The 25,372-nt window shown below is 43.4% G+C and overlaps 2 protein-coding genes across 21 annotated transcripts in view; one reads left to right on the top strand and one right to left on the bottom strand.

The window, feature by feature from the left end:
- The window catches only part of DENND1A (DENN domain containing 1A), a 216,331-nt gene extending 211,865 nt beyond the window's left edge, over window positions 1-4,466 (top strand). For all 11 annotated transcript variants that reach the window (XM_052814751.1, XM_052814755.1, XM_052814752.1 and 8 more), the window contains 2 exons: window positions 109-364; window positions 1,258-4,466. In XM_052814751.1, the coding sequence (XP_052670711.1) occupies window positions 109-364; window positions 1,258-2,580 (1,579 nt within the window). In that variant the 3' untranslated portion in view covers window positions 2,581-4,466. The remainder of the gene's footprint in view (window positions 1-108; window positions 365-1,257) is intronic.
- Window positions 4,467-7,609: 3,143 nt separating this feature from the next.
- CRB2 (crumbs cell polarity complex component 2) overlaps window positions 7,610-25,372 on the bottom strand; it is a 77,730-nt gene continuing 59,967 nt past the window's right edge. For 8 of the 10 annotated variants that reach the window (XM_052814743.1, XM_052814741.1, XM_052814740.1 and 5 more), the window contains 7 exons: window positions 21,653-22,600; window positions 20,261-20,817; window positions 19,223-19,388; window positions 17,503-18,370; window positions 15,761-15,877; window positions 15,156-15,282; window positions 10,922-12,080 (listed from right to left, as the gene is read on the bottom strand). In XM_052814743.1, coding sequence (XP_052670703.1) covers window positions 11,853-12,080; window positions 15,156-15,282; window positions 15,761-15,877; window positions 17,503-18,370; window positions 19,223-19,388; window positions 20,261-20,817; window positions 21,653-22,600 — 3,011 coding nt within the window. In that variant the 3' untranslated portion in view covers window positions 10,922-11,852. Of the gene's footprint in view, window positions 10,887-10,921; window positions 12,081-15,155; window positions 15,283-15,760; window positions 15,878-17,502; window positions 18,371-19,222; window positions 19,389-20,260; window positions 20,818-21,652; window positions 22,601-25,372 lie in introns of those variants that run through there. The other 2 variants (XM_052814744.1, XM_052814742.1) reach the window with 2 other exon arrangements.

Genomic DNA, 25,372 nt, shown 5'->3' on the forward strand with positions numbered 1-25,372 from the left:
GCCACCCAAAAGCTTTTTGTAAAGCCATCCAGCTCCTTAGTAAATACTTGTTTTAAAAAAAAATTAGAAAGACAGTAATTTGCAACATGATTTTTGTTTCTCTCCTAGGCCTCAGCCATACCGGGCCCTGAAAGAATCTGATAGTGCTGATGGGGAAGAGGCAGTCAGTCCAGAAAAATCAAAAGAGCCTCTGCCTCCAAGCCCTCTGCTTTCAAGCAAGGCTGCAGAAGTCAACCTCCTTGAAGACATTTTCCCTAACTTAGAAGTAGAAACACAGCCTCAGCCTCTCAGCCAAGCTAAGAGCCTAGAAGACCTGCGGACTCCCAAAGAAGAGGGAGATCAGCGGTGCACATTTGATTACCAGGTTTGGACAGGGTTTCGTGTGCGCTGGGGGTTCCTGCACAGAACTCGGGCTGGCTGTCTTGCATTATTCTCTGAGGAACATTTTCGTATTATTGGGTAGATGCATTCATTTTCCAGGCATTTGTTCATGTGTTTCAAAACTCATTTCTGAATTAAGAAATCACTGGAATGGGACTCAGTTACAAGACAGTAACTTTCTCCACTAAAACTATAGCCTGTACTTCTAAAGGAGGAAATATTTGCCCTATTCCTCAGAATCTATTTTGTCCATTGGCTATCACACACAGTTATCTTTGATGCTCAGCAGTGAGAATGAATACCTGGGAATTTTCAGGTCCCTCCAAACTGCATGTTTTTAAAATGACCTTCTTTTAATCTGGCCATTTTGGTCTAGGCATCATTTGAACAATCTAGATTGTAGAAGAGAGATTCTTTATGAAGAACTTTGCTAAATATATGCAGCTTAGTAAGTGCCAAGCTGAAGCAGACTCTGAGATCTTCACGTGACATGAAAGAAAAGAATGTCATTTCTACCTTACAATAATATTTAATTGTTATATCCAGATATCTCATTTGACAGCTTTTTCCATACAGCAATTAAGGATTCTCAGTTTCTGTACCTTAGATATAGGTACGTGCTCCTTGCTTGCCTAACAGATGCCGCAATATGTCACAGCTGAACAACTCATTAGAGGCAGAGCTGGAATTAAAACTGCAGAGTCCGGCTTCTGATTTCCTGTCTGTCCGTCTAGGCTGCATGCTGTTGTCCTTCTGCAGTGTTTGCAGTCTGTGGACAGATCCTCTTCCACTCATAGCTCAGCAGCCCGTCTTCACTTTATGCTCTGTGTTGTGAGGAGATCAGTAAAAGTTAACTTTTTTTATGCTTTTTTGCAGAGAATGGATCTTGGTGTGTCTGAGAGGAACAGGATTGTGCCAACCATGAAGCTGTCTCACCCTTACAACAAGCTGTGGAGTATGGGTCATGATGATATGGCTATTCCTACCAAGTATTCCCAAAGCTCGCCAGAAAGGCCCTTGACGGCACTTGGTAACATGCCGCCGATCACAAGGAGACCCCGGAGCAGAGACAGCATTCTGGCTCCTGCAGAAAAGGATGAATTAAGTCCTGCTGTGCAAGGGAACATCACCATTCCTCGGCCACAGGGAAGAAAGACTCCTGAACTGGGGATAGTGCCACCACCACCAGCACCCAGGGCTTCCAAGCATCAAACTCCAGCTGGGCCAACAGAAATTCTTACCACCCATGCTACAGGACGTAGCCATTTGGTTTCAGATCTTATCCCAGAGCCCTTTGGAGTTGGTAGTGTGTCCTCAGACCCTGAAATCCAGCAGTCTGTAAATTATTCCTCTCATCCGTCTCAGCTTTTGTCCAGTGCTACCAGCACTGCTGAGATGCTCCAGCCTGTCAAAGTGAAGACAGAAAATGCAGGTAATGAAAGCGACTACCTTCTTAATCTCCTGGATCCGTTAAAAACAGCCAGCTGGCAAAGCAGTGGCCCACAGCAAGGTCCCCACAGCCTGCAAAGCTCAGCCACTCCACCTTCTGCAGCTAGCTTTGTCTCGGTGGCAAGTGACTTTGTGCCTTCTCCAGCTGCACCATTTGCCCAGCCACTTGGTTATCCTTCCCCAGCAGCACCACCTTTTTTACAGCCATCTCCTAATCCATTTATGCAAACAGTGCCAGGAGCCCTTTCAGTGTCTCTAGTTAGACCCCCAAGGGGCTCTTTCACCCCCTCTTTAGGTCATGCTTTCAGCTCTAGCTTCATAACACCTAATTCTAGCTTCTACCCACCGCAAAGACCTCAACCAAACATTTCAACACTCTCCATGCCAAACTTGTTTAGCCAGGCTCCAGCCGTGCCATCAGCTAGCTCCTTATTGCTGCAGAGCCACAGCCTTTCTCCAACAAGCTCTCTACAGCCAGCATGTCTAAGTGGTCCTTCTAAAACCAGAACATTACAGGTGGGCCAGTCCAGCTCAAAGGTAGATCCCAAACAAGCACGAGTTCTCCTGTCTAATGAACCCCCTTTGATCCCTTCCAGGCCAGCTAAGGGCTTAGAGTCAGTGTTACTATCCTCAAAATCTGAGGAGACAAAAGATCCATTTGAAGATTTGTTAAAAAAGACAAAGCAAGACGTCTCATCCACACCAGGTAAGGTTGAACAGCTCAGAAAGCGATGGGAAACCTTTGAGTAACAATCCCAATGGCCTTTTGATGTCCCTTTGGAATTGACAGAGGGGTTTTTTTGTTTTTTTGAGCCAGCATAAAACCAAGCATTTCTTTTATGGAAGGCTGAGCCAGGGTAGCTGCAGGACCTTCACCGTGCTGCAATTCACACAGGAGTGCTTTTTGCCCAGAGTTCAGAGTCTCCCCATTGTCCTGGTCCCTGCAACGGCTTCCTCACTCTGCCACTGAAAACCACCAGGACACTTGCACTGACCAAAGCATGAGGGTAGTTGGATTTGGATTTGGGGTTTGATTTGGTTTTCCACACATAGCTTTTTAGACAATACTACTGATGCAGAAGTTACTCCTTCCCTTGTATTTTCAGTCCTTAGCACAGCTGGGGGCATGACACAGCACATTGTACTAGTGTTTTCTTCCTGCCTGTGTGAATGGTGTTCAGTTTTTCTTGCGTTACACATATAGCTATAATGTTTTGCTTTCACACATAAAGTGCAGCAAACAAACCCAGACTTGTGGGCTGCACTGAATTAATCCATTAGGCTCCGAGTTTGTCCTGTCTTGAAATACCATCATTTAGGTTACACTATTGGATGAGCTTTTGTTGCAGATTTTTTATTTCCCTCCCCCAGTACACTGACACTGAGAGGTAGTAGGGACCTCTCTGGTGCAGAAGTGTCATAATTCCTTGTTGCAACAAAACCATAGCACAGAGCAGTTGCTCAGGGTTTGGTCCTGCATCTCTGTTGGGAAACTGGAAACACCAGCAATTGTTTTCCTTTGGGGGGGGGGTGTGTTTGTTTTTGTTACTTACATCAGAAAATAGAGGCCATAAAGAGTATCCTAGTTCTTATATATGTGTATGTTAATATTATATATAACTATAAATGGCAGTATATGAATGGGATGTAACAATATCTTAATTATTACAAACAAAAAAGAGAAGAAAATTGGGGTAGAAATGTTCCCAGCTCATGAGTTCAAGTTAAATGCCAGCGTGCTTACAAGATGGCCTGAGTGCAGACAGATTAAAGCTGCAGTGCTTGTCTGTACAGGCAGAAACCAGACTCCAAGTTGAGCTGAGTAAGTGCTGTAAAGCTGGGAGGCCAATGCGTGACAGCTCCCTGTCACTGCTGGACTTCAGAAGTGCTAATTGCTACCTGCAAGCAACTGGGACTTCATTCTGGTCTGCAAGGCTCTTGGCTCCTTCAGCCTGTCTGAAAAAACACGATCTTTATCCCGCTCTTTATGAGAACTGTTTGCTGGTATAACAAGACATTAACTGGACCATGAAATGGACTGTGAGGTCATGAAGTACAAAATTGCAATGAAAAGGTTAAAGGGTACGTTCGTTCGGATTTTCTAAGACACTTCTCTGTGGCAATAGTATTCTCAAGAAATTTCATCTTAATCTTAGCATCCCTTATAAAACCTGCTGTCTTTGCAGTGATCATTTCTGTTTTACTTAAGTGGTGCTTTTTTGTTTTGTTTTGTATTTGGGCACAATCTGATGTAAAACATGTTACTCTAGAAGAGGTAATCACATCACCATTAAGCCTTTGATAAAGGAAATCATTTTGGACACACGGGGAAATTCTTGTAAAGCTTTATCTGATTTCCAATGTATCTATTTTATTCATATAATCTTGGAAGTTTTCTTACTCTGGTGTATGAAAATGGCTGTCTATGCGTTTGAGTCTGTGCAATACAAAAGAAAAATACTCTTAATATCTGAAATGCCAACAGTTTGGGAAAGACCATAGTATTACATTAATATTATATTCCTGTAAAGTACTGTTACTCTGGCAGGCCATTCAGTTGGATTTGTATTTTCTTTTTGTGTTGGAAAACAGATGGTTTTAGTATTGCATAGTAAAATATTGAAAGTCTAAGATAATAGCTCCATTTTATTTTATGCAGTTCAGAATATGAATATTACATATAAATTCAGTCTGGAATTTCAGATCTCCTTTGCTATGAGCTAGATGATAAAACTTTCTCAATTATGGTGGATATGTACAGGCACCAGAAAGTTCTGCATATGACATGCCATTTGAATTTCACATACTCTTTTTTAAAATTTTTAATGTTGCACACTGATTATATACTGAGTAGGCCTATTACACATGCTTAACTAAATAGAAAAGCGCTCAGGTAATTCTGTATCACTGCAAATCATTTTCCATCTCTGGTTATTTTACTCTGCACATATTATGGAATATTTTATGCAGTTGATTTTCAGACAAACAAGCACTCTTGGATTATTATTTTTTAAGTCAGTTTTGAGGCACTGAAAAGTACTAACACTTCACACAAATGGCATTAATCACCCTTCACTTTATTTTGAAGGGGGGAGGTTGAACACACCTCTGAGATCCAGGAGTACGAGCAGCACGCTCCTGGAGTGTGTGACCTTCCTCACTTCTTGAATAGAATTTGCGAGCAGGAGACTGGTTTATGTGCTTCTCATAATAAAGGAATCAAGCTATCCCTAGGGCAGTATTTAGCTTTTTGTCTTATTTAAACTCAGGAATTCCTAACATGATTCATTCCTAATAGTGCCAGGTGTAAACAAAGTGTGCTTGGGAGAGCAAGCTTGGATGTAAAACATTTCTTTTTCTGATGTAGAAGTATTTTTGATGTTTTTACTAATTAGTATAAGAAGTGTTCTTGATATTATTCATCAATGACTTTATATTCAGCTTTGTACATTTTCCTGTACTCACCATACTTGTTTGCTTGTTTGGTACCGTTTTGCTTATTTATGGATGCTTTCTTCCATTAGAAATAGCTTTTATTTAAAAAAACCCCTACACAATCTCTTTTAAGTTTCTGATGCATCTGATGCTGTACAGATGGTAAAACCATTTTTATATCTTGCTCACTCATTAGGTTAGAAACATTTCAGACACTAGAATTGGAAGCTGTCGAGACACGCAAGACTTTTGTTGCTGAAGACCTTTCTCTTGTTACCTTACATACACATGTTAATTATGAGAGGCTTGTGATTTCTCTGCACATACTAGGGATTTTTTTTCTAACCTGCAATGAATGGTCTGAGCTGCTTAGATGTTTCCCCCCCTCCCCTTTTTTATGTATGTGGAAAAAAAATCAAGCAGGAGATTGACGTCTGCCCAGTTTTCTTTCCGGTTATGATGTGGTTAGAGTCTGTCAATAACACGACTGCAGTATTTCAGGGGAAATTAATATCCCTTTAACCAGCCATAGGAAACCACTGATTCAACTACACCCTGAAGAAAGAAGTGTGCGCAGTAACATTTCTTTTGTTAAATAGGAATGTTTCACGCACTGTCTTCAAAAGAGCATGTAAGTAAAATGATAGCTAACTGCTTCCTAAACTCTGTCCATTTGCACTGCGGGATTTATTCTAGTCTACTTCTAATTATTTTTTTTGATGTGTTTTGCTCCTTGTACACTTACCATACGGCCTTTATGATCAAAGTGATTTTTCCAACATCAGCAGATTAAATTGGTTAGTAGTGAACAAGAAGCCTGTTTTAGTTGCTGCTTCTTACAACAGCCAGGTTTGGAAAACTTTTTTTTTTTTTTTTTTTTTTTTTACTTTGCTTTTAAGTGTTGCAGGTTAACAGCTTTAGGCTTTTAAAAAGTGAACCAGTGAATCCAAGAGCTGCTGCAGTCCCACCCTGTCCTTTGGGAATGGCAAAAGGTCACGGTGATGTCTGAGACAAGTTTCTGACACTGGGAACTGCCAGGTTCCACTGCAACTGAGCACAGGTCTGTGACAATCCTGTACCTGTATTTTCAAGTGGCTCCATGGAATGGTGTCGTAAAACAGAAGTGAGCTTGTGGTTCTTTTTGTAGCACTGTAAAATTAATTGCTTGATGAGCGTTACAAACTTTTTGCAGAGTAGGGGCTCTAGATAATCTCGCCATTCTTTTACTGGAAGCATGAAGATGGAGCAAGGGTATTTGACTATAGGTAGAGCTCACTTTGCACTCTGAGTGATGTATAAATTTCCTGTGGCAAGTTTGCTAGGTTAGTACCAGAAACCTTGTTCGTTTTCCCAGAAGGCTTGGGAATTATGTTCCCAGGGACATAAACCAAATTGTCTGGGGTCTTTTGTAAACTAAACCCATTGTTCGTCTTGGCCCATTACACACCAGTGTGCATTTTGATTAACTGTCTCTGGTTTCAGGCTTACCTGGTTGTTTCTAGCGCAGCAGTTACCTCAGTGCCAAAGCGACTGTTACGCCCCGTGATGTAGACATCTTGCCGTATGTGGCAGCAGAGCGGATGTGCATTGACTGTGCCGCTGGCTTTATTTCTGTGAGGTGTGCTAGTCTCTGGGTGTAGAACTTTTACTTCACTGCATATAGACATCTACAGTTCCCAGCCATCAGTGCAGCCAGTTGAAGTCATTTATTCCCCCATTCTAATCTCCTTTCCATCTGCTGCTCTGATACAACAGGCTGCTCGCACTGAGCTCTGTCCATGTGACAGCTCTCCTGCCAGGAAAGGGCTCCCAGCTTGTCCTGCAGCTTGGCTATCGTGGTAAAGACTGAGACATTTGTCTGCTCTAGCCTTCCCCCTTCTGCTGGAGATTGCTGTCTCCTGTTCCTTCAGAAGAGGATCTCTGCTGCCCCAGAAATCTGTCCTGCCCCATGCCACAGGGTCCAGTGGCTGTTAGGTATTTCATGGCTCTAACCACAGTCTGGTTTTTGCATCTTTGGTCATAAAATAAGGAGGGACTAATGGTAAAATGTAGCAGCACAGGCTTCAGTGCAGGTGAACAGAAAATGCAGCAGGTTTCAACAGCCCCCTTCTATGTTTCTACAACAGATCTTTACTGGCTGCTCTGCAGATCTGCTTCGTTCAGATCTATGCTTAGAGCTCTGGTGTGACACAAATAAAAATAATCAGAAAATTAAAAAATTTTAACTGTAAAAGAGGCATTGAGGTTTGCGGCTGTGCAGACTGTGTGTTACAAACCAAAATCAGCCATCTAGACATCAAGTTACTCTTCAGAAAAAAACCCATCACAAGTCAAGGTAACTAGGTCTATTTTTAACCAAATTTTATTGTACATTTCTTTTTAAAGAACATTCTAATTTTTTACAAATTATAAAATTTACATTTACAAAAGAAATCAGGATCATGATCATTAACTACAGCAAATCCAGTTTTGTGAAAAAATATATTCAAAAATTAAATATCAAAAGAAAGTTAAGTTCATTATTGAAAAAAACCCAAACTTTTCATAAATTATTTTGCAGAAATGCTCAAGACACTGACAAAGTATTTTAACAGTTTTGCTAGTACTGGCTTTGGGTGCTTGAAATAAAAACATCTGTTCTGCTAATCCTGTAAAGCGACTGAGCTTGAGTCTTCCTACTGACTACCCGGGAACAGCAGGGGATGCAGACAGACTCACTGCTTGCAAGTTGCTAGTTTTTAGATGTCTTTACTGTTGTGGGGTTTGTAGCTTCTTGTTGCCTTTCAGGATATTTCAGTAGCTTAGTAACAGTTCTTTACTACACAATTCTGGTTTTCTTCTCAAAATAATACAGGCTGGCATAATACTGGTTCATTTAGATCCTGTTGCTGCCTTCATTTTGCTACAGTTTAAACACAAAAAAACAGAGTGGAGCTAAAAAGTAAAAATACACACCTCTCCTGGCAGCGACCTGGAGGTTAATCAGGTCTGAGTTTTCAGAAACCCAAAGCATATTCTAAGCTTGCTGTAGGTTTATTACGAGTCACTATGGGGTGAAGAAAAACACACCTACCTTTGCACAGAAGTAAAGGCTACACAGCAGGGCTCTGACAAGACGCAGGGTGCGCTGCCCCAGGCTTCTGGAGCAGCCCACTGCTACTACCCTGGGGTCTGCGAGTCCTTTCCCACCAGGAGATAACCCCACCCTTAAGACAGGGACAGACTCAGACCAAGGGTGAATCTTTGTTTCTCCAGAGACACAGTAAGCAGCTCAGCGTGTGGGGCCTGCCCCTTCTGACCCGCCTGCTTCGTTTATTTTCCTGTTGCACAAATGCTGCTGAGCAAAACTACACTCACCTTTTTCTTAAGGTGTGCAGTTTAACTAGTTCCACTGCAGCAAGGTGACTAGGCAGTATAACTGTTCCTATTCTGAAAGTATATTAGACCTTCCTAAATAGCATCTGGAAAATACATAGAGCAAATCATTTATATTAGAAGTAACAGCAGTGTTATTACTAATAAATAAATAAAAGCGATAGCAAGCTCACCAAACTGAAGTTAGGTAATTTCTTTCTTTACCAGTACTATGTCCAACTTCTTTCCAAACCATAGCCAGGGTGGGATCACCACTTCCTCTTTCAACTTTTCCTCAGTATTAGAGGGAAAGTGATCTTACACACAAAATACTGTCTTGTCTCCCCATGGTTTGGGTTTTTTTCTATTTTCCAAAATTTTCATTCTTCATCTTAGATCAGCAGTTGCCTGTGTGCAGAAGACCTGTTCTTAAGTGGACAAACCTGATCAGTAGTTTTGTACTCTTCCCTTTGCTTAGAATTACAGAAAAATTTACAGCTACAGTAAAAAAAAAAAAAATCCAAAAGCAAAACAGAATAACATTTTCTTCTGGTGGCAATTAGCTATGGTGGGCAGATTCACACCCTGCTTATTAATAGCTTATTAATATTTTGGAGAGTAAAAAGCAGACACTGTTTTCTAAAATATTTCTCATTGATAGTTGTAGTAATTATCCTGAAATGCTAATGATTTTAGACATTATTTGGCCTGCTCTGCTGCATTTCTTTCCACAGGCTCTGCCACATTATGCTAAAGAAGAAACAGCACACTCGACAGCTAAAACAGTAACAAAAGGGAAGCCACAAAATAAATATCCTTTTTAGGGCAATGTGGAAAACAAATGCTGTCTCACTACAACACAAACTCTGGTTTTGTGTTAAAGGTCACTATATTAGTTAACTAAATTCCACTCTTCTGTATGGACAAGCCCAAACCTGTCTGTCCCAAGGGGTACAGGGTCTTGAAATACCTCCTCCTCCCCTCCTCACACAAGCAAGCACCACTTGATGTTCAAACATTAAATCTCTTGCTAAGGTCCATTCTGTGGTCATGCTGCTTAGTGCAACTCCTGACTGTGAGACTGCCTGCTCTGTGCGGATGGCAGACACTACAGCTATGAACAGATGGGGGAAAAAAAACCATCCAGCCTGCTAACATCAACCTTGTTGCAAAGTCTGATCAAAGAAAGTGATCAGTTTTTCTACATATAAACATCTTCCTTTCAAGAAAGTTAATACTGTCACTGGCAACTCAGTCTCAGGAAGGCACTTAAAATATTCCTATGGTTAGTCTAGTCTTAGGAAAGGATGTAGTAGAAGTGGCCAATATAGCAAGAGTGGTACTTATTTTCTGGTAACATAATGCTAACTCTGGCCTAGCTATGGAAGGACAGCAGCAGCTCTAGGAAATACCTCCCATCAGTCAGTCACCTGTCTTAGCTTTGCAGAGGAGGCACAGGCACATGTTTTTTGAAACAACCACATTATTCACATTATTTCTTAATACAGTGGTTTAATTCCCATTAATTAGACCTGCCTTCTTACTTATGTGCATGGTGCCATTTATGTTGACTGCATGGCAGCGAGTTACTGCAGCTGTGAGCCCCTGCGTGACTGGGGGAGAGGCAGAAGCAGTAAGGTGGAGCAGTGCACAGATGGCCTGGCCGTCTCTCTCGCTGGTGACACACAGTAGCACATAGTTAGCAGGTCTCTGTACCCTCCCTCTGCTGCCACAGCCACCTGCTTGCTTCCTCTCTTCCACTGGCCCCTCCAGAACTTTTTTTTTTCCCCCTCCCAGACTTTACTGCTCTTTCTGGCTGACCAATTTTACACACATCTTTTATGGGATGAGCTGCGATGACCAAGCTCATTCAAGCAGTTGATCCTTCTTGCCAAGTAACAGCAGGCAGTTGCCTGTAGCCTATGAAGTAGCTTAAAGGTGTACAGACCTGTCCTACAAAAACACATCTCAAGACCTCAGACAGAGATGCTGCAGCAGTTCCATGATTATTAAAGGATGACACGGCACCTGTTGTATGACCCCAGTTCTTATATCAGCCGCTCAGTTGGTGGCATCTTGATTACGTTCCACATTTCCACTCGAGCCCCATCCTTTTCTTGACGGCTTGGGCTGTAGGTTCCCTGAGTTGCTCTCCTCCTCTTCATGGCAATCGCTGTGACTGCAACAACTGCAAGGAGAAGGGCAGCCCCTGCAGCCCCGACTGCTCCCACAACGGAGGAGTTGCTAAGATGCGCCCACAGTGGCTGCTGCGGTAGAACAGGGTGTTACTCAGAGCTTCCGCATCCCTCATCCCAGCATCCCAACAACGCCTCTCTCTAAGCTGCACTGTGCTGACAGCAGTGCTAGACAGGAGCTTCCCCCCCTTTCACTGCCCCCTCCGTGTCACGCAAGAGTCCAGGGAATACAGAAGCAGCCTGGTGACCCTGTCCCTGCTCATCTCTTCCCCCCTGCCATGCAAGCCTTAAGTTCAGCATTTGGCAACAGGTACTGCCGATAGCTCCAGCACTGGCCCCCAAATCCACACAGTTCCGACTGCGCCTTTCCTGTGCAGTACCCATGGGAATGTCTAACAGAGATCACTTCATAACACATTGATTTGTACAATGATTTCAGTAATTCCTGACAATTCCCTGTAACACTGTGGCTGTCACAGGGCAGGAGGTCACAGCTGCTGTTGCTGTTGAAGACGGCCTGTGAAAACCTCATACACCTGAGCTGAAAAAAGCTTTGAGTGTTTTTCAGTTGTTGACAAAAACAGAGCAGTATATACAAACCAATCATAAATACCCTCTATACAACACTCTTTAAAAGTATATATAGATCTTAATGTGTAAATTAGTGCCTCATTTAACCCTGCCTTTTAAAGCAGATTTAACTATGCCATTGCTGCCTGAAAGGTGGAATGGAACCAGAGCAACTTCAAAGCAGGTGCACCTCAACAGCTCCTGCTGAGGTGAACATATGGGGCAGTCCACAGGGCAGGAAAGGGTGTAAAGAGGCTCACTTTGAGCCAGTGGTGTGCAATTGACTCAATTAACTGAAACCAGCCAGAACAGCTATTGCATATACAGTCTGCCTTGTACTTCTAAGTCCATGTCTTCATTACCATGCCTTAAGGAAACTGAGATAGGGTGGATCTGCTGCTGCAAGTGCTGGAAAAAGATCAAGGTCAAAGCAGACCTTGCAGGTGCATCTCCTTGTCATGGCAGTGCCTATATTAACCGCTCTTCAGGTGGCACCTTTAGGACACTGTCCATCTCCAACCGAGCTCCTGCCACTTCTTGCTGGCTCGGACTGTAGGTTCCCTCTGATTGGCGCCTCTTCCTTGCAGTGAGAATCATGAATATGAGACCAATACTGAGTAGCAGTAAAGAGCCACAGGCTACAGGGACAGCTACTTCAATTAGTGGGGAGGGGAAGAGAGCACCTGGAGTCCCTTTCTGTAAAAGAAATTAATGGAGAAACAATGAAACTCCAGTGGTTACAATAACTTAACTCGAAGAACCCAAAATGGTCAGATTGGAGGGAAAAAGTTTTTTAGAAAAGCAAAAAAAAAAGCAGAAGGTCTGTACCTGAACGGAAAAGGACAAGCAAGGAACAAGTACAGGGCTTGAGGGCACCTGTACAGAGAACGCTGATGTTCTCTCAGCAAAACACGTTCAAAGTTATTTTTTAAAATGGACTATTCTTAATACAAGGAACAGGCAGTAACACATTCTGAATTTTTCTTTCCAGTTCAAAACTAGTGACACTCATCAATGACACTCTTTAACTGGCAGCTTTGGTGAAGCTGATCTCAACAGGGCAGAGTTATAAACAGATCGACCAGTGGAACAGTTAATACCATTACAATAATTCATGCAGGGCACATGGACAGAATTACCACAAGGAAGAAAAGAGAGGATTTACTGAGCTGAGCAGCTAACCAGCATGGAGACAGCAAAACTAAATGCAGACAATTTATGGGACCAGTCCTGGAGCTGCAAAATTGCTACAACGTGAGCTGTCCCTTGCACACCACTTGCTAATGAAGATAATGCAGAGCTGTTCATTACAGTTAGAACAGCAGTAGCTAAGAGTCCAAGCAACACTTCAGACACTATTAGACATAGTGAAACTGTCCAAATAATATCACATGCTCCATATTTTCCTCTCTGCTTATGGTTTTTCACAGCAGGACAGCCCCTTAAGATTTAAATGCCAGTATATTCAGCATCCACAGTGGAAATCTTTTAAGGGGCCTCCTTACCAATATCAGACTAAAATACATAGGTGTCACTAGGAAAGATCCAACCAGTGTTGCAAAAAAAAAAAAAAAACAAAAAAAACCCACCAAAAAAACCAACCAAAACTTCAAAACTATAAAGTTAATGCAGAGTAATGTGACTTTTCAGTAACCCCAGAAAATTTCCCTGAGCAGGGGAATGATACTAAAAAAAAAAAACCAGTTCAATGCCACCTCTGATGGCAGGGTAGAGAATTTATTTCACTGTTAAACTACCCATCACAAGAAGACTATATGCAGACTTGTGATTCAGCACTTCCTTGAAGATCTTGGGACAGGGAGGTGTAGTAAGTTTCAGGTTTAACAGCTAACAAACCTCAAAGCCAGAGGAAAGACTAGGATACAAAACCAAGAACTGACATACCTTGCAGGAACTTTATTTAAAATCTTTTGCCCTAGGATTTCATAATTTAAATAGCAGATGTTGAGTACTAGATCCATTGAATTCGTAGCTCAAAACTTTTACATTACAAAGGCACATACTTTAATGTCCACACTATATAAAAATACTATGGAACAGACTTGAAGACAACTTGCAGCAGGAAGGGGAGGATGTTAAAAAGGTCAGTACATGGATGGGAGATGGAGACAATAAAAGGCCCAAGTACTGAGGAGAGAAAACAGCCGAATAAGTATTCTTTGGATTCTGGTGGAATTAAGGATGGTATGGAACACTACAACAAAGAACTAAAAAAATTGTGGAATTTTTGTCATTAAAGAAAGCTTTAAAATTGCAATAAGCCTAAAAATAAGAAATATTTCTTATTGCTAACAATAGTGTCTGCCACCTTACAGATAAAAACAAAAGAATTCAAGCTTGATTGTTTACAGCTTTTGGATGCCAGGCAGTCTATGCTAATGTCACAAAGCAACACAGCACAGAAGGAATATTCCCAGAGTACCTGGAAGTCCTTCTTCCATTTTCAAATGACTAAATTTCAAGTCGATTCTCTGGGCCTGCCAAAACTCAAGCGATGTGCTAGGGGTTAGTTCTAGTTTTGCGCAGCATGCACATTAGTCGCACAGTACCAACACTACAGGAGTTTTTAGCAGTCCACCCTTCTGCTTGCTGCATGCTCTTTAGTTGCTGCTGTTGGTGGGAAGGATAAAGAGCAAGAGAGCGCAGCTAACAGCCCTTTGCTTCTACAGCTATCGTTAACAGCAAACACAGCCAACAGCCATACCTTGTCCTCCTCCCTGCCCCCCCCACAAGCCCTGGCCTTTTAAGAGGGAGAAGGCAGACAGTTCTGCAAAAAGTAATGGGGATGATGAAAATGAATACAAGGAATCTACAAGAATTGTCCTGGGACAGAGGAGACGGAGATGCCTGAAGGAGTCTATGCATGCAAACTGGAAACGGCAAGAGTGACCTCATGCCACATGCATTACAGAACCCTTAGTAACAGCAACAGCAGCAAACCCCACCTTGGCGCACAGCCTTTTCCATGCAGTATGGGTTAGTACATTCCCAGGTTACCAGACAAGCCACCTGTCCATGCAATAGCTTTACAGAGAAAAAGCAAGTGTATGATTTTACAGCTCCCACACAGGAAGGAGTTCAGCCTCAAACAGCAATGCTTTGCTTATGCAGAAAAGGAAAAGCATCACTGAGACTGCCCATCCACCAGGCCCATCGGGTCAGAAGCAGATTCAGCAGGTAAAGGATGCTATTTTTTTACCGCTACTTGAATCACTTTTAGCCTGACTTCATCTGACTTCCCTTCTCCAAAAACATCCATTTCTACCCAGATGATCTTTGGAAAGAGAAGGTGCTTTGTAACTCTCTCATCCAAGATAAAACACCAGCAGAAATTCCATTCTCCAGGAAACTGCAGAGGCGATATTACTTGTATCTCCTTCGTACAGGTCCAATTGCAGTAGTATGATTACTGTCAAAGGAGTCATAAAATCTAAGGCAAGTTGCAGAGACAGCCCTGAAAACCACATGGCAGCCCATGCAGTACTGAAAAGTATTTGCTGCAGTTGCTTATACGCTAGAGACTAACAGCAGCACTGCAAAGGAAAAATAATTTCCCACTTCAGGTTTCTTTGGTACCAGCTGATTTCCTAAGTGTGCTTACGCTTTAGCCAGGACACATGTGCAACACGTAGGCAGTCTCACTAATACCCCGGTACCCAAGGACTCTGCTAAGCCTACTTCTGCTGCTCCTCACAACGCACAGATCGGAAGAATAGACAGGAGCTTCCGTGAGCAAAGGGAAGTGCTTACGTTAATGTCACAGCGCTCTCCCGTGTAGCTGGCACTGCACAAGCACTCGTATTTGTTCTCAGAGTCTTGACACGTACCTCCGTTCTGGCAAGGGTTTGGATCACACTTGTTTATATTAATTTGACAACTGGAAAATAAAAGTGTATTAAAATTAAATGAAATTTCTCACATATGTTCTTGTGTCATAGAACACAAGATCATACAGTCTACAAAAGCCTCATTTATGTGAAAAGTTCCTGTTGCATCTTTTTCAGGTGCTTTCTCCAGGGTCCAACAACATGAAATTTTTACCCATTCATACCAATCCTCCTTTTGTCATTTCTGTATGACTGAAGACAGTATGGGTCTCTACCACAGTTAATGAATTCTCATGAGGCACAAGAACTACTTGGAAGCAGTTCACACTGCAAAAATTGGTATTGTCAGCAGGATCACATCAAGCCTGCCTCTTCTAAAAATAACTGCTAGTTTACAGTTCTGGAGCAGTTGTTTGAATGACAAAAGGATACAGAAGAGGATGAAGCATTTGAACCTGCTCAGCTATCCCACTGACGTAAGAATCAGAGCACTAGCTCCTTTGCAAGCATCAGAAAATTAACACTTACTTCCTTCCAGTGAAACCTGGCTTGCAAGTGCAGTTGGCTCCCCAGCTCTCACTGATGCACTTGCCACCATTCAGACAGGTGAAGTTCTTACCACATTGCTCAGGTGGGAATGGCCATCTGGGAAAAGCAAGAGACAGCCTTGAAAGCGATCAGTTTTTGGGGAAGGTAGAAGTGCACTCAGACTCAGTGGAGGCTGGGCTGGCGAGGGTCATAAGCACAGTCATTGGTATTTCTAGGAAGGAGTTTGACACAAGTGGAGAAGGTAATAGTCTCAGAAATTATCCACAATATCAAAGTATTACTTTGAGCATGCCCAGAGAATACACGGGAGCTGTATCAGTACTAGGACTTTTCTCACATAGTTGCCTATTCTTGCTGATGAAAATATAAACAGACAGGATACTGTTGGAATACCAAACTGCAGCACAGCTAGGCCACAAAAAGGGTAATGCAAGTACTAGATAACTGTCTATGCTAGAATTAAGTAATAACAGGAAATTCGACCTGGGTAGATGAGCTAACTGAAGCTTGGCCATGTAAGTATTTATCTCAATGTTCAGTTTGAACAAGCACAAGTAGATGGAAGTCTAAGTAACATATTGATTCCTACTTCCTTTACCGATATGAGACATACCTTTGTGACTAAAATACGCTGGATTTTTTCCAAACTAATACAAAAGCTATGAATATAGACCTTACAAAAAAACCAAACCAACCCAGCCCTCCTGACTCCATACTGATTTCCCACCAAATTTTAGAAGAGCTCCATGGAGGGATAATGAAACGCGCACTGCTAAGCAGTACAGGCAGTAAGGTGATGGGTAAAGAAACTTGTTTCTCCCAGTACGCATTTGATAAGGAGCAGGATACACAAATAGACAATTTTTTAATCAATACACAGAAACAATGACACAAAATACAACCAAGGCCTTGGTTGGGGGAACGCTGTTAATCAGTCTAGGAGTTCATATGTATTTTTATCTAATATTATAAGAAAATATTTGTCAGGCTGAGGTTTGTTTTTGCAGTGGTAGCAGCAATGGGCACCTTCATTAGCACTGGCAGCTTTCTGCTCACAGGCAGGCTGCGTATCTCTTTAAAGTTGGCTGTGTACCACTAGTAGCAAAAATAACGGTAGTTAGGAACTTCTGCTACAGGTAATCTCTATAAATCCAGCGTCAAAGTGTTATCAAAAACAGCATTCTCAGCAGAGATTAGATTGTCCCTTTTCTGTACTCTGCCCAGGAAGCCATCTGCACTGGGACCATTTCTATCACTCCAGGACATTCAGTGCACCTGAAACTGTAGAATACAGCCTGCTCCAGGGGCTGGGAGGCTCCTTTCATTTCGTAAGCAGGCCAGTGGTGGTTTTTTTGTTTGTTTGTTCTGTTTTGTTTTGTCAAAATCAATACAGGAATATGCCGGAGGGGAGTCAAATCCTCGAGAAGATGGATTTCTTGGGGAATGCAAGAGGGAAGTGTCAACAGGCTACAGTACCTGCACTTTAAACAGCTCTGAAATATAGCATGGGGATAACCCACATAAAAAGGAAGGTTCCTTATCCTGTATGAGGCTGAGCACCTTTCAGTGAGGATTTGGACCTGGACAGCACCTTCCAATTCACAGCAGAATTTAGGTGCTTTACCTACCAGACAGCTGCAATGAAAAATTTTCCCAAAGTAAAAGTCCAATTTATCTGGGGGCTCCTCTGACCCCTGCATCAAACCAAGCAAGGCACTTACTCGCATCGAGGTCCCGAATACTGAGGAGGGCACTTGCAGGAGTAGCCATAAACCCCATCAACGCAAGTAGCTCCATTTAGGCACTGGTGCCGCACACAGTCATCAACGTTGATGTCGCACTTCTTCCCAATGAATCCCCGGAAGCATTCACACTGAAAATCCGCTACTGCATCGACACAGTCCCCATGAACACATGGGCTTGACTGGCAGTCATCAATGTTAGATTCACACAGCAGCCCCCCCCAGCCAGCGCTGCAGGCACAGCTGAAGGAATTGAACAAGTCCTCGCACGTGCCAGCATTGAGGCAAGGGCTGGAAGCGCAAACATCAGCCCCAGTGCAGCCCAGCTGGATGGTCCTTCTGCTGGACTGCTGGAACTGTTCTGGCTGGGGGTACGAGAGATGGGCAGTGAACGGCAGGTAGATCCCCCCTATCTTCACTTGTCCTAGGCAGCCAGTGAAATTTTCAGCTAGAACAATCAGTGCATTGTTCTTTAGGAAGTCCAAGTTCCCAGCATTTCCCTGCAGAGTCATATTAACAGACCCATCCAAACGAACCAGCCATCTGGAAGAAAGCGCAGATGGCTCTTCCATAGACACAGAGATGGTGTGCCAGGCACCATCCGTGACGGACTTCTGACTCAGGAAGCTGACACCTTCGATGCTATTCCCACTCCTGATGTCAATAAGCAGGGAGGAGTTCTTAATGGCTATCTGGAGGAAATCCACTTCTTCCACAGCCCGAAGCAAAACAGCATCTTCATCCCTGGTTCTGAAATCTATGTGGAGGCTGCTCAGAGTTCTAGTCACTGATGTATTGGTGGTAAATTCAACAGCAGCATAACTATTAAATGTTGCATTAGCCAGACCTATAAATAAAGGGGTAGAGCATAAGGGATTTGAAAGACAGTAGGTGTCATGTTTGAGACAGACCAACGGCAAACTCCTGGCAAGTTCTCTCCCTTAAGAATCATGTAAGCTTAGTGTGAGTAGGATTACAGGCCTAGCTGCTGGCATCCTTAAAGCTCTTCCTGTTTACAGTTGCACCTCTAATAATAATATCCAGCTCTTGTGTAGCAATTTTTACTCGTCAGTCTCACAACACTGCACAAAAATAAAACTATTCCCCTTTTACTGCTAGAAAAACTAGAACATAAGTCAGGAAAGTAATACATCCAAACCTGCTGAGGCAGCCAGTGGCAGAGCTGGGAAGACCCCAATATCCTGAGTTCCAGGACACTTTCTAGCCACTAGACAACACTCCCTCCACATCAGGGCATCATTAGCTAACTAGTTTTCTTCATTCTCCATGGTTCTGTCTTAGGAGAAAATTAAGACACATTTGCAATACTTAATTGGGTCCTACTTGGTGAAATAATCTGAGATGCTAGAAATGGCCGAACTTTACAGAGAGCAGGATGGTCCTTGCGCTGCAATGGTAATAAACTAGGCAGTCACTCCACAGAAGTGGATAGGTTCCTCCCTGATCAAGTCAAAGTAAGAGAAGAAAACACCTCTGAGTACCATCTTTGCTCTATCACAACCTGGTGGTAAGTCCATGGAGTGCATGCTGCCTGCAAGAGTGTGTACCTGGGCATCATTCCATTTCCTTTTTGCAGCATGTGTTTATATTTATTGCAACAGTACAAACTAGGAATACCGATTATAGACAGTGGACATGAGGGATTTTACCAACACATATGCAGGAAAACAGTACTTACACACGTATCCTGCTAGAACATCTATACAGGTGGTAGCTTCAGGACATGGGTCACTTTCACACCAGACTCTCTCTTCGCAAAATTTCCCAGTGAAATTTGCTGGACAGCTGCAACGGAAATCATTCCAAGTGACAATGCATCTGCCACCATTCTGACATGGTTCAGACTGGAAAACAAAATAGCAGAATTTAGGAGCAGCGTAATTCATCTTTGGATCCAAGAGAATTTGGTAGAAGGAAATGTGACAACAAAGATTAGTATGAGCAGCGCTTGAATCAAGAAAGAAGGTTAATTAAAATAGTGACTCAACAGCAGTGAAGGAAGCACAAGGGTCTCTGTATAAGAAATTCCTAAGACCCTACCTCTCCCCATAAGCACTGCTGAACAGAAACTCCCCAAGCAGAGCTCCATCAATTCGGAAAAGAACAAAGCACAGAAGCAAAGGTGAGAAACAGATGAAACAAGCTGCAGTGCTCCTGAAAACCTCACAAAGTTCTGTCACTGGAAGGACACACCTAATACCAGAGGTGTGACAATACTTTATAGCACCATAAGCAAGGAGGGCAAAATTAGAGAGTATGGCCTCCCCATCTTCATGTGTGGCATAAAGGAGAGACAGCGTCTGATCTAAGGGCACCATGGAGACAGTTCCTTGAACTGTTGCTGCTGAAGCAACAAATTCCTGGGGGAACAGGTTGTTGTGCAATGGAAACAAGATGAAGGGAGGAGCTGAAAAGGTTACTGGTTAAAGGGTGGAGTCTGGAAAGCATGTGGGCTTGGCAAAATGGAGGTTGGCAGCGCAAGAGCAGGACTGCCCAAGTTCTACAAACTACAAAAACTACAGAGGAGCTAGAGGAAACTTGGTGCTTAAATTGTATCTAGTATATTGAGCGAAGTAGGAGCGTATGGGACACTGTGTCCTTCAATACTTAAAAAACTTCTCATCTTCCCAATATCAGCAACAGTCCAACTGTTCTGTAATCACAGAACCATAATAAACAACTGCAAACATGTAGAGACAAGCGAGAGACATCATACCTTGCAGGTGTTATCAGAGATGCAGCCATTCACAAGATTACCATTTTGAGTCCTATTGAGTTCCTGTGGCAGACTGTAGTTCTCAACCTGAAAAAACTGTATTTGGTGGCTGTTCAGTTGGATGTCTTGCAAACAGCCTTTAAAATAGCCTCCCCACAGATCAGCGCTGTCTGGGTTAGGATGTCCACCAATATACACTTCATAACCAACTAAAAGAGGTCTTGCTACGAGCTGTCCTAGCTCCAAGTATGTGTCTGATAGGTGAGCACCCACAATTCCTCCTTGAAAAGACAAGGCTACCAAATGTCTTCTCCCATCAACTAAATTTTCTGGAAACGTCACAGTATCTGTAGATACCATCTCTATCTTCAGCTTGCCATTCTTCAAGTATATGGTGAGACAGGGGTCAGTTTCATTGCCGATTTGCAGTAGCAAACCGTTAGGTTTCCGACTACGAATGAAAAAGGAGATGTTGAAGTTTGCACCAAGGCTATCAGAAAGGGAGAAAGAGGCAAAGCTGGTGGAGTTCTCTAGGCCAAATGTTGCTGCTGGGTGCTCTAGAACAGAAAAGAAATGCGCATCAGCTTGATGACAAGGGGAATGCAGCTGGCACAAGGATATTCTAAGCTGTAACTCCTTATGAATAGGGCAAGACCTTTCTTCCCAACATTTTCAACATGCATCAGGGTAATTACGCTCTCTCCCCACACAGGTCTCTGAAATTAAGAAGTGAGTGAATGTGTCCTTGCTCTCTCTGGAGGCATGAATTCAAGCACCTAAGTAGCAGAGAGGGAAATACAGGTCTAGCAAAGTCCTTGCCACCTATCAGATTTACTCAAGGACTTTTAAGCTACAAAGTTGCTTTTAAAATTTGTAAATTTGGAAATAGCAGAACAACTTTGTACTTGCCATGTTTAGGGCTCAGGAGTGAAACAAAAAACTGGAACAATACTAATATATGCCTTGCAGGAACAAAAAAATGCAAATAGATATGATTTTAACTCAAAATTGTCAGAGCTTCCTTAACACTGTGTTTTATGTATAAAGCAATACATGCCTATTCATCCTCAACTCAGAAGCTCAAGATCAACTTTTCACAGTAAAACTACTTCCCTGCCCTCCTGCATTCACATAGATCTGATACAAAGATGAAGTCAGAGCCTCTGGCTCAACAAGGAATAACATCTGCACCACAGAACTGACAATCATTCCTGCAAGAGCAAGTGACAGAAAAGGGATCAATGAGAATTTTATTTACAGAGGGTTTTGCTTTAGTTTTCTCACTGGTCAAGTAGAAAATACCACTTCCAGAGCTAGCATCAATGCTTATCTAGTATCTTTGAAGCACCAACTGACAGAGTAGCTGGCAGATGTAAATCACGTGGCACTTACCATATGAGCAAGCTGGGCCTCCATAAGGCCTTGAACAGTCACACCTGAAGGTTGCCCAAAGGTCCACACACAGTCCTCCATGAAAGCAGGGCTGGGAGAGGCACCACTCTGTCCGGTCACAGCCCAGCTTCACTGGGGAGGACTCGCCCACAGGCAGATCCATCGGGAGCACAGCTTCAGCATCTACCTGAAAGTCTTCCAGGCAGCCGACAAAGCCTTGCTGGCTCTGTGTGTTGTTGGCCATTGGATCCTCAGCACCTCCAACATACATGTTCAGGAAGGCATGTGGGATCAAAGCAGTGCCTTGTGGGAGAGGAGAGCTCTGCAGGCAGACACCTGCATCACAAGAGTCATGCCAGAGCTTTAGCTGCACAGTGCTGTGCAGAACAACTTCAACTTTATGCCACTGGCCATCATCAACTCTCAGCCCCTCCAGGGTCAGCGTGTACCCAGCATCCTCCCTCTTCAGTCCTGCATGCAGAATGCCATCAAGGAGCTCCAGGAACAAGTATTCAGCTTCATGGCCTCGGTAAAAAAGGATAGCGCTGGGCAAGGTGGTTCGGAACCGGAGGGACACGCTGGCAAGCTGATCTCCTGCTACGTCCCTCCTGCTCTGATTGTTCACGGGCAGCTCAATGAGGAGATACCCTCTGGAAGCAAAGGAAAATGTTGTTGGTGTTGAGCATGTGGCATCATAGAAACCAGGCTGGCACTGGCACAGGTGGCCGTGGCTCTCAGCTTGGTAGGTTGGGATGCACAAGGCCTCATTTTGGCAGTCATGCGTCTGGCACCCAGTGAGCTTGACAGAGCAGTTCTTCCCTCCCCATATAATGCCATCCTGGCTAGGGACACAGTGGCAGGTATAGTCAGCAATGCCATCCTCACAGACAGCTCCATTCTTGCAGGGACCCTCCTCACACTCATTGATGTTAACAGCACATTCCACACCTGCGAAAGAGATTTAGAAACGGAATCTCACTGCAGGGGATTGCGACTCCCTTCCCCAGAGCAAGCCTGCCAGGCACAGACCGCCCTCCCCAGCACTGCCGCTCTCTAAGCCATTCTCTTCAGGAAACCACCAAAGGACCAAGAGCTGCCAGCAAGAAGTCCCGCTCACTACAGAGCGACCTACCACTAACATAAGAGCAAGAAAAACATATTTCTGTGCTGTCCTCCCAGACACTGCAAAGAAGGTGCTATTTATAGAGCTTTGGCCAGTCAGCCTACATCATCCAACAGACTACTGTCCTCTCCCAGACAACCTCAAACACCACAGGTAATCAACATGCAGAGGATATTAAAGGGACAAAACAGCACAGACAAGGATTTTATGCGTCTTTCATAATAGATGTGGTACGTTGAAACTCAATTTAAGTCTACAGTTCTGACCGGAGCATGTTCCAGGCACCATTGCTGCAGACAGCATTAAAATGGGAAGTTATTGGAAAGCCTCAGTTAAGAAAATTCAAATTCCCAGATGACCCTCCAGTTGTAAAACACTCACAAAACTCAATTCATTACCAAACAACAAACAAAACGTGCTCCACAGGCATTTTGCTATACTTGCACTAAGCTGATCTCAGTTCTGTCCAGTCCTGCAGAAGTGAACTGGGTAAAAAGTACTGCATTGCAGCTCGTCTGTCTCCTCGAGGCACATGTATCGCAACAGGGCTCAAGTAAATTACAAGACATTACACTCAAATCTGGTTAATGAAAATCTGCTGTCATTTTCCTGAGCATCTCCAGACTGATAGAAGAGCCCTTCTGAACCAGTTCACTTTATCTAGCCCATAACATTGGTTTTCACTAATCTTCAGAGACAGTCACACAGATAAACCAAGCATGGATTATCCCAATCTAATAGCATTACACGCTGAATCTAGCTAGCAAGCACAACGAGGACAGCAGAAAGAAATAGAAGGAATTCACACACAAAGGAGGGGAATCAAAACACAAAAGACATTTGTAAAGAAAAGCCACTGGACAGAATGTGCATGTCAAAGAGATTAGAGAGTTGCCTGAGGGAAAGAGATGAGGGGAGATGGGGCTTTAGGAGCACTGGAGCTGGACTTGATGTGTGATAAAAAAAACTTAGCAAAGATACAGGCTTCTTGAATATATGCGTTGATGGTTTGTCCCCACTCATGCCCCAGCAACGCCTCACAGGCAGTCTTACACAAATGTCTAGTACCCTGCTGTCTAACCAAATTGCTTTACTCTTTTCAGACCCAGTGTTTATTTGCTGTTACCAGTGCCATCTCTGCAGATAGGCGAAGACTCAGCACCAGCTTCCAGCTCCAAAGTGTCGGTTTGTGTCAGTGTAGGGACATAACATGTATGGAGCTCTGAGAAGCACTGAAAAAGAAATGGAAGGCTCTGGTAATTCTGCACTTGCCAGCTATGCTAGAGTGGTTCTGTAGGCAACATTACCTCGGATTCCTCTAGGACATAGCTCTCTACTGACGTAAACTAGAAGAGAACTGCTCTGTGTACTGCCTGTGGAAAAGCACTGCATTTGGGCAATAATGTCTGCCTTGAAGAAGAGCTCAGCTGATGGACAGATTCAGAGTTGCTAATACTACCTCAGCACAGTCTTTCTTCTCCAGCTATTTATGCTGGGATTGCTCAGCACTCAGAACCTGGAGTGTGATCTTACCTGTAAAGGAAGCACCAAGGATAGAACTAAGATTTCAGCACAAAGCTATGGCCACACTTGAAGGAAATGTGTTGGAATAAATAGAGTATAATGGACATCTCTGGGCTTGGAGAATCTCAGTCTGGGAGTCAATAGGAAGACTTCAACTGGAATTAAGAAAAATCAGTAGAGCAGTAGGACTATATGGAGTGGGTTTTCCGAGTTATCAGTGGATTGGAGGGCTCTCAAAACTGTAAGAGGCAAGTTTGCAGTCAGATTTAAGGGGAGAGGCTGTTGAATGGCATCAGAAAGCTAGGTTTGGTATAGTCCCAAATCCTTGAGATGCTGCTCATTTCAGATCAGAGCTGTTAGTATTTACCAGGGCAATGAGGAGAAGATAGCATTGGTTTGGATAACAAAAGGAGAGATGCCGTGAATTTTTGCATTTCTGAGAAGGCTGGGAGGCAGGGTTGAGAGCCCCATTTTCCGGTATCACATTCCTAGCCTGACCACGTCTCCTCCGGCCAGTGTGCTCTCTCCATTGAACAGCAGCAGGAACACCTGCCTAGGCTGTTTCCCAGCCTCCCAGCTGACACCTGTGGGGTTAGTGCTTCACACCAGGTGGCAAATTAGTCCCTACGGTGAGTGCACAACCCCAGGCTGGTGGCTAATTAAACACCAAGCTTTCCCATGGGATGCAGCTGGTTTGATTTCTTAGATTATTTGTTTGAAATGGGTGAAAAGAATAAGCTGGCACTTCGGGTCTTTACACACTGCTGTCTAACCTCACAGCTTACAAACAGGCAAAGGACACATTCAGCAGCAGAAAGAGAGGAAGGCAGCTCTTCCTGGAGGACCCAAAACCACACACATATCTTTATCACTGTTTCTGCCAGCAAACAGCCAGCCTTCACAGGACTAAAGCAGGAGAAGGAAAGGGCCTCTAAAATAACACCTAGTGTATTCTTGCCCTCCTAGAAGCCAGTGCAGTGTCAGATTTGAATTTGGGGCAGTTTTAAAAACAAACATAACAGAGGAGACTGTACAAGAGTTCTAAAAGTCTGGCTAACAACAATTTTTTCCTG

The sequence above is a fragment of the Harpia harpyja genome, chromosome 19 (genome assembly GCF_026419915.1).
Source record: "Harpia harpyja isolate bHarHar1 chromosome 19, bHarHar1 primary haplotype, whole genome shotgun sequence".
Lineage (NCBI taxonomy): Eukaryota > Metazoa > Chordata > Aves > Accipitriformes > Accipitridae > Harpia > Harpia harpyja.